We start from the raw sequence: 13,780 nt of genomic DNA, 5'->3' as shown, positions 1-13,780 counted from the left end.
AATGGTAAAACTATTGTCTAGAAAAAATCTCGGTTTCGTACGAGATCTCATCTCGGAAAAATATTGTCTCCTATGGACCGAGAACTGAGACAAAAAAAAAAACCCGAGATTCTGAAAGTATACTACTAACCTTTTGATTACATAACCAAGTATTGTAAATATTCCATAAGCTTTGGGTTATTTTTCCACTCTAGAGATTCCTTTAAAGCATTCACAGCATTTTGACAAATCTTTTCATTTATTGAGTGGGCAATTTGGCGAAGTTTTAATTTAACATCATCTTTTATTAGGCAACAACCATTAATGGTTTTAGCCACCTTTCCCATACTTGTTCTCAATGGAAATCACAAATAAGTACACGACATCCTTAATTAATGTATTGAAACTTTCTTAGTATTAGTTTTTCTCTACGATATATAAAATGCATGTTTATTACATGTATTTATTCTGATCATTAACATTTTTCAGACAAGATATATTTAGCTTGGCTAAAAATTTGTATATTTACAGACAAGTTTATTAATCATTTCTTGATAATCGTTGTTATATTGTTGTTGTTTATATTTACTGTTATTTCATCTTTGGAAACTAACATTATTTAAGATAATATATATGATCTGGAACAAATCAAATCAAATGTATTCTGAAATAGATTTTACATTTTATGGAATATTTACATATAGTACAAGTACTAATTTTAAGTAAACACCATAATAAGAAACATCAAACTAAAAAACCAAAAAAAAAACAACGTAAAACAGTACAATACTTAAACGAAAAACTTTTGGAATAATAGTTAAGTAAGAACAACAACTAACTTTTGTTTATGTTAGTTTCTTATTAACACAAATACTAATAGAAGTTTAGATTTTTAGAATTTACTGGAAAAATCAGAATTTATGTGGAACATGGACAAGACAGTGGTGCAACTAGAGCATAAATCAAGTCGTGTTGTTGCCAGGAAAAGCTCAAAATACATTCAGTCAAACAAGTGTTGGTTTGAGAAAACATTTCTTCAAAATATTGGCTCAGCAAGATCACAGATTTTAATCCTAGATGGGCATGACTCACATAATTTTGTTGAAATGACTGAGCTGGCTGTTGTAAACCAAAGTGGAATTGTTGAGCTTCCAGCTTACACCAGCAACTGGTTGCAGCCTAGTGACAAAACAATTCACTGAAAACTGTCTTCCAAACAATGACGAACAACTACTCAGGTGTAGTAGTGTCGTATTCCAACTTTTTCTGTTTTTTTTTCAAAAACGTGGAATCATGCTATGACTGATGCAAATATACGCTAGGGCTTGTGGAATTTATCCGTATAATCCAGATGCTATTCCTAATGAGGCATACATTCCAAATATTTATATAGTCATTTTTCAGATACTGTCCTAGTTCAAAATATATGTGACATGTCAATTATAAACAACCTTCCATTATTGCCTGATCTATCAGAAAACAGCTATACAATCAACTCACTATCTTTAACCAAACTAGTAGAAGAAAATGAGTTAATTGATTTTTTCATTCAAAGCAATACTGTGCAATCTTCAAATATTGTTACAGAACACAGCTATGCAAAAATGAAACCAGTACAAGACAGTCAGTTTATTGATTTTTCTGTTCAAGACAATATTGGTTTGAATATTGATGCAGAAACAAGTCTTGAAGAAGTGGAAGTAATTGAATCAACATTTAACTCAAATAATAAAGAAATAGTTTTCTGGAAAAAATTAACAGATCTTCCATTTCCATTTATTAATTCATTTTGTCCATTAGACAAAGATTCAGATGTTTTTGCATATCCTTCTCCATAAATTAAACCTAACAAAAAAAACTCAAAAAACTCTAATTTAAAGTTTTTTGTTCTGACCTTAGAGTAGGCTTATAATGCAAAGCTTGAAGATAGGACTGCAAAGGTAGCTAGTGAAAAGTAAAAATTGAAAAACAAAAGATTTTGAAATAAAAAAAAGAAATTTCTGCTGAAAAGAAACTAAATCGTGTATCAAACTTAAAGAAATTGACCAAAAATTGGAAAAAATTGGAAAAAATATTTTTCTATTCATCTTGGTCAATTTCTACTTTTAGATATTTTTAGCAATAGTTTTTTTTAGTCTTTTGTTGAGGTTGTTAATTCACTTTAATGATTCTATAATTAATTTAATTGAAAAAGTTATCTTGATTTTATGCTGTGCTTTTTTTTGATTTGGTTTGGTTTTTTCTTAATTTTATGATAATAAATCAATTTACAGTACCCTATTCATCTGTTCAATGTGTTTCCTAATTTCTGGCCAACGGCCAATAAATAAATGGTTTTGATGGCCAGTATTTGGTAAATTTGTTTACCTTTATTATTATTTTCTATAACAGGCGTTTCTTGTAAAAGAGTGGCCAGTAATTGGCGTAATTACCCTACGCTAATATTTCTTTGTTTTTTTACGTTGTCCGTTTGTTATCTCAACGTTAAAATGTTAGGTTAATACTTCTATGTTTTTTTAACAAAGAAGTATTAACCAAACATGTTAATATTATACAGGTGATCTCAGTTTGATTTTCAACAGATTTTTGATAGCTCAAAAATCTGTTGAAAATCAAACAGAGATCACCAATATAATAAACTGTATCATAAATGATTGATTCATCGCATTTTTCCATTGGTCTCCAAAACGCTTAGATTGTTTAATAAATTTTGCATCTCCAAAACGCTTAGAATGTTTTAATAAATTTTGGATCGTAGAGGATGTAAAAAGTGGAACATCTTTGCAGCCATATTGTTCCACTTGCTAGATCCTCAAAAATCCATTACATCTAAGACCAGCAACTGCTCCGTTATCATCAGCTGGTTAGAGGACTTTGAAAATCTTTTAGATAATTTAGCTATATATAAATAAGAGCAGCGGTTTATCTAGAATCTTTCCGTAAGTTTGACAATTCTTCTAATGAAATGTTTTGCTCATAACCTTTGCAATAATTTAGGATGCTAGTCCAGTACTTTAAAGTTAAGAAGTATTGTTTTCTTCAAAAGTATTTAATTTAAGATAGAAAATAATAAAACTAAAAGATTGAAATCAATGCTCAATTTTTGATTATAATACAATGGAATTTGCAACCCAATTTGAATCAATAGAGTCAACTGAGTTTAGCAAATGTAATAAATTTATCACTGCTCAGGGCTTTATTGTCGGATATATTAGGGTTTTCTGCAAAGATGACTTTGAAGATTATGGAAGGCTAAAACTGCATTGCGATATACTCGCGATAATATAAAATTAAAGAATATTTGACTAGAATATTCATTAAAAAATAATCATTCTAATAATTTCCAAGAACTTAAAAAATAATCATTCTAATAATTTCCAAGAACTTAAAGCTGATTTGAATTCTATTATGTATATATGTCACACTCTGTACGTGTGAGCAGTCTTTTTCTTACGTTGGTAGGCTTTAGACCTATTTGTGCTCTAAAACATTTCAAGATCAATTGAATCATCTTACTCTTATGAAATGCCAGTGCAATACTCCTTACATTCTTGATCTCAATCCTTTGATCAATAAGTTTGTTATACGTGCTTCCATATATTTGAGAACGTTTAAATATGTGCATTTATGTCTATTGAGAAGACTTTACAACTTCTTTTTAATTTAGGACATTACAACTTCTTTTTAATTGGCGTCCCTTGGACATCTGCCACCCGGGACAATATGTCCTTTTCGTCCCCTCTCGATGCCCCTGTTCCACCCTGGTGTTTTAAGTTTTACTTAACCTTAATAAGCGTTAATAAGAAAATTTCAAAGAATCCAAAAAAAAGTTTGAAATTTGAACGCAATAAATCTTTTTTAAAGTTTCCCTAAGGATTTAGCTCAACTAAAATTATTCCTTGCTTTGCTTCAGCGAGACGAAATATTGAACTAATGTTCCGCTCCGTCCGAAAAAATAAATAAAAATCATTTTATGTTTTTTCTTGAAACATTCTTTAGAATTTTAATACTTAGAATAGAGTATAAATAAAAACATACCATGTATGTTTTTGTCTATACTCTATTATTTATGTGAACAGACAAAGAAAATTATTAATAAAATATATAAATATATATAATGATTTTTGAAATTACAATTTCCAAATATAATTTTAATATTTAAACTATCTTTATTTTTTATTATTTTTATTCAATTTTGTTTAATAAAGAGAGATAACCAAAAGTTGGCACTAACATTTCTGGCATAGACACACAGAGAATATTTTATTGTCTCAGATATGACTTTTTCAGGTGTAGTCAGTTGTTTGTTTATGCAAAATTTCAGAAAATTTCTTAATTAAATATCTAGTACATTTGGAGGTTTGTTAATGTTTTTCTTGTTGAAGATTGACATTTTGAATGATTGTTAGACTTCTTTGATTAAATATAACTTTAATAGTTTTCCATATATTGCGGTTTAGAAATTGACTTTTGCTGAAATGTGGTGTTTGTGAGGCATCACTCAAAAATTATTATTGTGCAGTGAATTAAAGTGAAAAAACTTTTATTGCCATTAAGGACAATTGAAAAAAAAAATTATCTTGTTTTTTACGAAAAATCAATTGCAACAAACCCACTGTTTGCAGTGAAATCTTTATGTCTTTTTTTAAAGTCTGATTTTTGTGTGACTTGTAAGTTTTGAAGTAGTTGAATTTTCTAGAATTTTTCTCAGTATGTGTCATTGTGTTGTAGGTTGTCTTTTTTGAATTTTTTCATCATTAAAGTAATCTGTTCTCTACTTTTTATTTTGAATCTTACGATTTAAATATTTAAACTTTTTCAATTTGTTTCCTTATTGTTTTTGCTTTTACAACTTTTAGTTTTTGTAGAAAAGAGAAAGAGAAGCAACATTACAACAATGTGATAATGGTTGGAGGTTGAGTGCAAGAGCAGGTCCAACTATGTTTACAATGCGTTTTTGCACCTTGTCTAAAAGAGAAAGGGGATCATTAGAAGATTCGCCCCAGATATATATCATCAAATATATCATCAGGCAACAGTATTCCATACAAGGCCGGATTTGAGATTTATAGAGATAGAGAATAGAATCTGAAGAGAAAAAGTGTCGAGCTCAACAAAGAGATGCAACCTTAGCAGATGCTAATTTTGCAACTTATTTGATATACGGTTTCCAAGAAAAATCAGAAATAAGAGTTAATCCTAGAAGATGAAGAGTAGATGACTCATCGAGTACATCACCGTTCATAAATATAGAAAGATCTAAATTATTGCTATAACGATTGGCTGAAAAAGTTGAGTTTTATCTGTATTGAAGTTCACCAGCCACTATGAGCCCCATGCTGAAGCAGAAGTCAGATCCTTTTCAAGCTCAAATGCCCCCTCCAAGCAATCAGAGAGTGTTGGTTTCTTACCACGATAAAAATAAATGGTAGTATCATCAGCAAAGAATGCCACCTTAGATGTGAGAATATCTGGAAGATCATTAATGTAAATTAAAAAGAGTATAGGGAAGATCATTAATGTAAATTAAAAAGAGTATAGAGTAAGAAGAAGAGTTTTGTTCATCGAGGACAACTTTTATACTACGATTGGAAAGGAAATATTCAATAATCTTAAAGATGTTGCCTGATAAACTATAAGAAAAAGCTTATGGAGAAGACCAGCATGCCAAACTTTATCAAAAGACCAGCATGCCAAACTTTATCAAAAGCTTTTGAAATGTCAAGAGCGATGGCCTTAACCTCTCTGCCTTTATCTAATGCATGATAAAACCTATAGGTTATTACTGTTAGCAAATCAGCTGTTGAATGAGAAGATCGAAATCCATATTGATGGTCAGGAAGTAAGTTATTAGATTCAAGATGAGAAATTAAGTGTTTGTTAATTAAAGATTCCAGAATTTTTGAAGATAGGGATAACAGATGCCGCTTTCCAGCAGGCTGGAAAACAAGACTCTGATAAGCACTTGTTGAGTAGTTTTGAGAGTATAGAGGACAACTCTGGAAAACACTTCTGCAAGACAATAACAGGTATGTTGTCCGGGCCACAAGCTGTAGAAGAGTCTAGGCAGGAAATCACTTTAGATACAGAAGCTTGAGTGATACGAATGTCAAGCAATGGATCAACCTGTTTGTTGGCAATATCAGGAAGAATGCAACTAGTGGAATCAAGAGATGATATTGATGAAAAGTTTTTAGCAAACAATTCAGCTTTGTCTTTAGGTGAGGTGACAAAGTCTGAACCATGCAAGAGGGGGAATTAAATATATATATATATATATATATATATATATATAATAAATATATATATATATATATATATATAATATATATATATATATATATATATATATATATATATATATATATATATATATATATATATATAAATATATATATATCTTATAATTATACTTTTATTTACTTATACATATTATACTTATTATTTACTTACTTTTCTCTATTTTAAATCTGTAGTTTAAACTGTAGCTTTGTATTAAAATTAATAATAAATTGAATTAGTACTTTAATAATCAAAGTTTTTTTTGCAGTTTTTAGCTCATTTTGGTTTTTTCTACACTTAGTCTATACTTTTAAAAATAAATTACAATAATGCAAACACTCTTTTATATATCTTACTTTTTTACTAGTTATTATTAATAGAAAACAAAATCAAAATCAAAGTTATCACATTAGTTAAAAACAAAAATCACATTAGTTAAAAACAAAAAATGGTAAGTATTTCATACAAATAACTATTGTTTTTTTTACTTTTTTTTAATTCATATTTTAATGTTATTCTGATTGTTTTTTTTTTAAATTTTTATATTTTATAATTATTTTATTTGTTTAATCTAATAAATTAAATAAATGTTCATATAACATTAGCTTTCTTAAGTTACTTTCATTAACTCATGGAAATAATTTTTGAATTTTAATTTAATTTTGTGTGTGTGTGTGTGATTCTTGTGTTATTATAGTTGTATGGTTTGGACAGGTTTCCATAATGCCATTTTCTTACCTGATTTTAAAATGTGTATGTTAAATTTACCTAAAAATGTGTCAAAATAAGAGTTTAATTTATTGAGAAAAAAACACATTTTAATTCAATGTTTTATTGAACTAAAACTATAAGTAACTAGGCACAGAACAAAATGAAAATTAAGTATTGAAAAGACTGCTGATGTATTTTTGGCTGACCTAAAACAATTTGTTTATCTTGCTGATTTTAGAGAAGAGTCAGTGTGTTTGACCTTTGTTGTAGGATTGCCAGAATTTTTATTATCACAATTTTGAACCATTATGGGCTTGATCAAAGTTGTGTTATTTAAAGTAAGATCTGCTTTGAATTGTGTAAATAGTGGTAACAGTGATGCTGTTGACACTTGAATTGATCAATGTTTTCTTCAAATGTCGCTACTGAGGTAACATTTGAAGGAAATATTTATCAATGAATTGGTTCAGTAATTGTAATTGAAGGTTAATAGTAGGGTCAAATCATTATATTTCAACCAATGGCCTGTGGGGCACCATCTCTGATTTACCTGATTTTACATATCATTATCTACATTATTTAGATAGGTTAAATTTGAAATTTCAGACTTCCAAGTGTAACGGTTTAGAAAATATAGCTTTGCAAACACTGCACAGTGGCCTCCCTCAATTTAAGAATTGTAAAAACATACTACTTTAAAGTCTCATAACTTTTTTTTAACTTTCAACAAATGTCTCATTTTTTCTAGAAGTGTTTTCTGGGTAGTTCTACATTAAAAATACTGGTTTTTGTTAACTTGTATCATATTAGTAAAAAATTATAGCCTCCTCAACTTCGAAAAAAATTTGAAAAATGCTAAAAAAGGCTAAAATGAAGTTAACTGTAGTACATTTTCTATTCTACAACAAGTCCTTGCAGTTTAGTTTTCTGATTAGCTGCTCTTTTCTGCAACAAACAGGCAAAAAATAAGCCGCTTGTTGCAGTTTAGAACTGAAATATATTTAAAAATGTATTGTCCATTTGCCAAAAAAAGTCCTAAGCCATTTTAAAATGCTCGTAATTTTTTCTAACACTTTGTATTGATCTAAGCTTAACAGCAAGTAAGATCATAAGATCCAACTTTCTGAAAATGCAAACATTTTTTACTTGTTGCATTCACAACAAAAATGACAGCATTTTAAAATAGCCCTACTTTTTAATTATCAAGGGTTGGACGCATTATTGGAAACCTGTGTCCCCCCCCCCTCCAACCTGCTTAATAGCATATTCAATGGGTGCAACTGATTATAAATTGTTTAAAAAAAAAAAAAAAGATATGGTTGATTGCCCCCATGCTGATCTATATTTTAACCTGGGTAGGGGCACAAATAAAGGGGCAATAAATAGTTAAAACCCAGTATTATTGTTAAATAGTGATACTTTAAACATATTTTAAGTTAATCTTAAAATTCAATTTACAGCTTCATTTTGTTTCTGTTATATAAAATGCTAGTAACTGAATAAGTGCAATCATTGGCAGTGGAAATGAATGAATGCATGAATGGCAATGTGAAGTAGAACAAATTAAACTTATGATAACGACTGCATAATTTGAATTATATTTTTTTTAAAAATGTGAATGAACTGTAAATTAGAAATATAGATCAGTAGTCAGATTATTTATTTAAAAATACGATTTTGAATAATTTACCATTGTATATATATACGTATATTATACATATATATATATATATATATATATATATATATATATATATATATATATATATATATATATATATATATATATATATATATATATATATATATATATATATATATATGTATATATACAGGGTTAGTCAAAAGTTTTGTCTCCCCCACTGGTCTAACTATTTCAACTTTAATACAAAAACAAGTAATGATTTGCAAGAAATACATATTTATTAAACACAACAATACATAAACCAATAAAATAAAAATATAATTCATGCTTAGTACTTAGTATGTCCTCCATTTGCAGCTCGAACAGCCGCAACACGACTCTGCAGAGATTCCGCCAGAGCCTTCAGATAATCACCATCCATTGATTTCCAAGTTTTTTGAACACGGCGTACCAGTTCTTCCCTATTTTTTGGCCGTGGTTCAAGCAGCACACTGTCTTAAAGTTTTGCCTACAAGTGTTCGATACAGGTCATGTCAGGGCTGTTACCTGGCCACCGACCTTTTGGGATAAAGGCGGCAAAATTTTTACGACAAAATTCCTGGGTCTTCTTCGCAGAATGTGCTGGAGCACCATCTTGCTGAAATAACACATGTTGAGGGCTAAACACAAGTTGGCGACAGTCAGCATCATTACCGGCTTGTTTTCCTACACAAGCTTCTTTATAAACTGGAAGAATATTATTTATGTAATAATCAGCATTGATCGTAACTTTTTCTGGGACAATTATTAATTTTGTCAAACCATACCCTGACATTCCACCGGCAACCATAATTTTAAGTCCATTTTTTGGCTTCTGCGCTGGGATAATTTTATTTTTGTCGTCAGTGCGAATGCGGACATTTTGTCGGTTCGGAGTCGGGAAAAGTTTGATGGGCGACTCATCCGTCCAAAGAATGTGACTCCTCTTGATACGCCCCAAATGGTTATCGTCCAGATACCCGTTTTCGTCTAACCACTGGCACAGCTTTAAGCGATCGTCTTTATTTTTTGCAGTTAGTAGGGGTTTTATTGGCTGTTTATAAGCAATTTTACCCCATGGTTGTTCGCGAACGAATCTTCGTACAGTTGACTCTGATACAATTTTATTTTTTTCCCGATATCGATGCGACATGTTCAGCTTTCTTGCGCAAGCACCTGGAGATGAACCCCACTTATTTTTTATAGTTTCGGTGATGATTTTTTTTGACGCTGGTGACAAAGCCTTCAGACGACCAGAACGAAACTTGTCGTTAAACTTTGACGATGGTGATTTTGTCCAGTACCGCTGAACCGTTCGTGGATGACACCCCAACACTTTGGCAATTTGTGTCTTCGTCATGCCGGCTATCTGCAGTTCCGCCATTCTTTTTCTTAAAGCAGGAGCTGTATTTGTGACACCAGCTATTTTTCCCATCTAAAATAATAATACAAAACATAAGTTTTCCAGAATACTTCGCTTGTAATTGAAATTTAATTTTAGGGTGGGGGAGACAAAACTTTTAACATGCATGATGAAAATTTCACCTTTAAAATTTTGAACACTAAACTAAACCCTAACAATCCGTGTTTTCATTTTATAATAATATAGACAAAATACTATCTATTAATCATACTCATTATAAAATAACTACGTTTATTTAATAACAGCACCTTATTAAATATTCTTACCTTCCTGCTTTATAATAAAATCTTCGTATATTAAATTAAATAGTTTTTATGTCAAAAACATATTTTTAAAAATAACATCAGTAAACAACAGTATTAAGGTCAAGGTTAGATACTGAAAATAATTATCTATAAATTACAACGCTGACAAGAGATAAAATGTACTTCAAAAAAAGTGCCACTAAGGGGAGACAAAACTTTTGACTAACCCTGTATATATATATATATATATATATATATATATATATATATATATATATATATATATATATATATATATATATATATATATATATATATATATATATATATATATATATATATATATATATATATATATGTATATATATATATATATATATATATATATATATATATATATATATATATATATATATATATATAGATCTATAGTTTGTTGTCTTTGGGAAGAGCGGAAGGAAAAAAGTGATTCTTACGGCAACACATATGTCACTTTTAATTACTTTTGACTTTCGTCCAACATTTGCGTGTTGGACGAAAGTAAAAACCATTAATTTAATTACAAATAAATCGTTTTTAAAAAAAACCACAAAAACGCAAATTTAATTGACCAGAATGTTTTAAAAACATTCTGAATGTTTTTAACAATATAAACAATGTTTTTATTTTTATTTTTTTTAATAAAATGTTTTTTTTTTGTTTTTTTTACTGTAAATAGTGCGCATAGTGTTGCTACATCGACTATCTTATATATATATATATATATATATATATATATATATATATATATATATATATATATATATATATATATATATATATATATATATTTATATATATATGCATATTATATATATATATATTATTTATATATATTTATATATATATATTATATATATATATATTATATATATATATATATATATGTAATAATATATATATATATATATATATATATATATATATATATATATATATATATATGTAATAATATATATATATATATATATATATATATATATATATAATAATAATATATATATATATTATATATATATGATTTATATATATATATTATATATATATATAGATAATATATATATTATATATATTATATGTATATTATATATATATATTATATATATATAATAATATATATATATATATATATATATATATATATATATATATATATATATATATATATATATATATATATAAATATATATATATATAAATATAATATATATATATACAACCCTCGGAATTAGGAAAAATGAAGTCGGCAATAATTTGCCGACCTCAATCTTTTAGAGGTCGGCAAAAATTATTTGATACAAAGATCTAACCATAAAACATAGAAACGAGGTTGGCTATTTTTTACCGACCTCAAACACTTTCAGGTCGGCAGTTAGTTCGGCATTGCCCAATGCTGACCCTAATTCCGAGGGTTGATATATATGTATATATATATATATATATATATATATATATATATATATATATATATATATATATATATATATATATATATATATATATATATATATATATATAAAAATCTGTTTGATATTTTAAACTTTGTTGTTGCAAATATTTTAAATAAAAATACATAAATACTTATGTGGTCAGTCTGAAATTTTGGAAATATTAAATGAGAAAAAATACTTGCTGACCTTAAGAACTGGAATAAAAAATAATAATCTTCATACAATTTGTACTCATCATAGTGTACAATTTATTAAATACTATCTAACATTGTATAAATCATGCTCTGACCCTCTCTCAATTCATTCAAAGATTGTTAAAGGAAATCTGACAACTGTCACTTTGGAGCATAATCAACTGAACTCTGTTTTTTAGTTGCATTAGAAAAATCAAGAATTTTGAAGCAGTTGAAGAGAGAAAGGATTTAGATTATGTATTACCTGATAACTCTGTTATACAAATTGATAACCTAAATCCTTGTCTTATAAAATTTAGTTTGTCGCTGATTAAAATATCATTACGTATGAGCATGTTACAAAATGATAATAAAATATAAAAATGAGTCTTTGAATGCATTTTAACAAGAAGCATCACAAGTTACTACGCCTAAAATCTCCTCTTTAGATTATCTAGTGGAACAGCTAAAACAAAAGTTTCATAATGAGAATAGTATTTCAAAGAAAATAAAATTACTCACCTTCCTAAATTCATTTCCTGTCCATTCAACAATTCAGGAAACAACAAATGAGTTTAAAACAACACAATATATGGTAAAGCAAGCAAGAGCTTTGCAGGACAATAAAGGAATCCTCGGTGGAAGATCGACTGACATAAGAAATAAAACTGACTTTCAATAACATAAAAAAATTGATTTCCGAAGATATAAATCAAATTGTCAACTTTTATGAAGATGATAGTAATAGCAGATTATTGCCAGGAAAACTTTTGCCATGGAAAAAGTGCATGTGATGGAGTAGGTGGTACAGTGAAACGAGTAATTAATAACCTGTCTCTCCAAAGGCCAATTGGAAATCAAATTTTGACACAAAAGTACCTGTTTTTAGTTGCTAAAGAAAATTTTAAAAACATCAGGTATAGTACTTTGTTGTCTAAATGCACATGGATTTTGGTTATGATTTTTTTTCAAATAATGGATGTCTTATATCTGATATCATTATGAACTTTTAATTGAAATAAAGAAAATAGCTTATATTAGCCTTAGTTATAAAAAGTCAATCCTAATAAAATAAATTTTACACTTTTTGTTATAAGTTTTTTATAAGGAAAATTATAAAGAAAATGGTACTTTACAACAAGAGCTTACTAAATATATTTTTTAAATTATGTTCTTGGATTATAAGATTTATGTTGAAATTTATTTTCAGATTTCTCTATATTTCTGAAGATGAAACAGCTGTTAACACTCACGAAGTACTTGCTAAAGGGTTTGAGAATGTTCCTGCTATCAAAAGGTTCCACTCATATCAGTTTCTCACCTCTATCATTATGTTTAAAAGCTTATGTAACATCAATGAGCACAACATTTGACATTTTTCACATGCTGGAAGATACTTGCATTAAAACACAAAAGTCAGTAATTGTTGACATCAATATTGCTGATTGGGTATTAGCGCATTATTTTAGTGAATTTTTTTCCTGGAAAGGTAATAGATATTAAAGATGACTATATATTTGTCAGCTGTTAACATAAAGCTGGCAATTATTTTAAATATCCAAAAACACCAGATATCCATTGGTATCCATTTAATGAAATTATTTCGACATTTCATGAGCCTGAGCTCCAAAACACAAGAGAGTTTTACTCCTATTTAATAAAAAACAAGATTAAATAAATTATACTGTATTAATTGTTTTGAATTAGCAACTAATTATAAATTAAAAAGTAAAAACCAAACCTAATAATAAAAGTGGTTTTTAACAAGTTTCAACTTTTTCCTTTATTAATCATTATTTATTTTTATTATAGAA

General features: G+C 27.9%; 1 protein-coding gene across 2 annotated transcripts in view; it reads left to right on the top strand.

Moving 5' to 3' along the window:
• The first annotated feature begins 6,613 nt into the window (after nt 1-6,613).
• LOC100203935 (ubiquitin recognition factor in ER-associated degradation protein 1) overlaps nt 6,614-13,780 on the top strand; it is a 49,817-nt gene continuing 42,650 nt past the window's right edge. Inside the window, exon 1 of one of the 2 annotated variants that reach the window (XM_065808028.1) lies at nt 6,614-6,712. In XM_065808028.1, the coding sequence (XP_065664100.1) occupies nt 6,710-6,712 (3 nt within the window). In that variant the 5' untranslated portion in view covers nt 6,614-6,709. The remainder of the gene's footprint in view (nt 6,713-13,780) is intronic. The other variant, XM_065808029.1, reaches the window with a different exon arrangement.

This window comes from Hydra vulgaris, chromosome 10 (genome assembly GCF_038396675.1).
Source record: "Hydra vulgaris chromosome 10, alternate assembly HydraT2T_AEP".
Lineage (NCBI taxonomy): Eukaryota > Metazoa > Cnidaria > Hydrozoa > Anthoathecata > Hydridae > Hydra > Hydra vulgaris.
The sequence above is the reverse complement of the archived record's forward strand: the minus strand, read 5'-3'. Positions and strand labels throughout refer to the sequence as shown.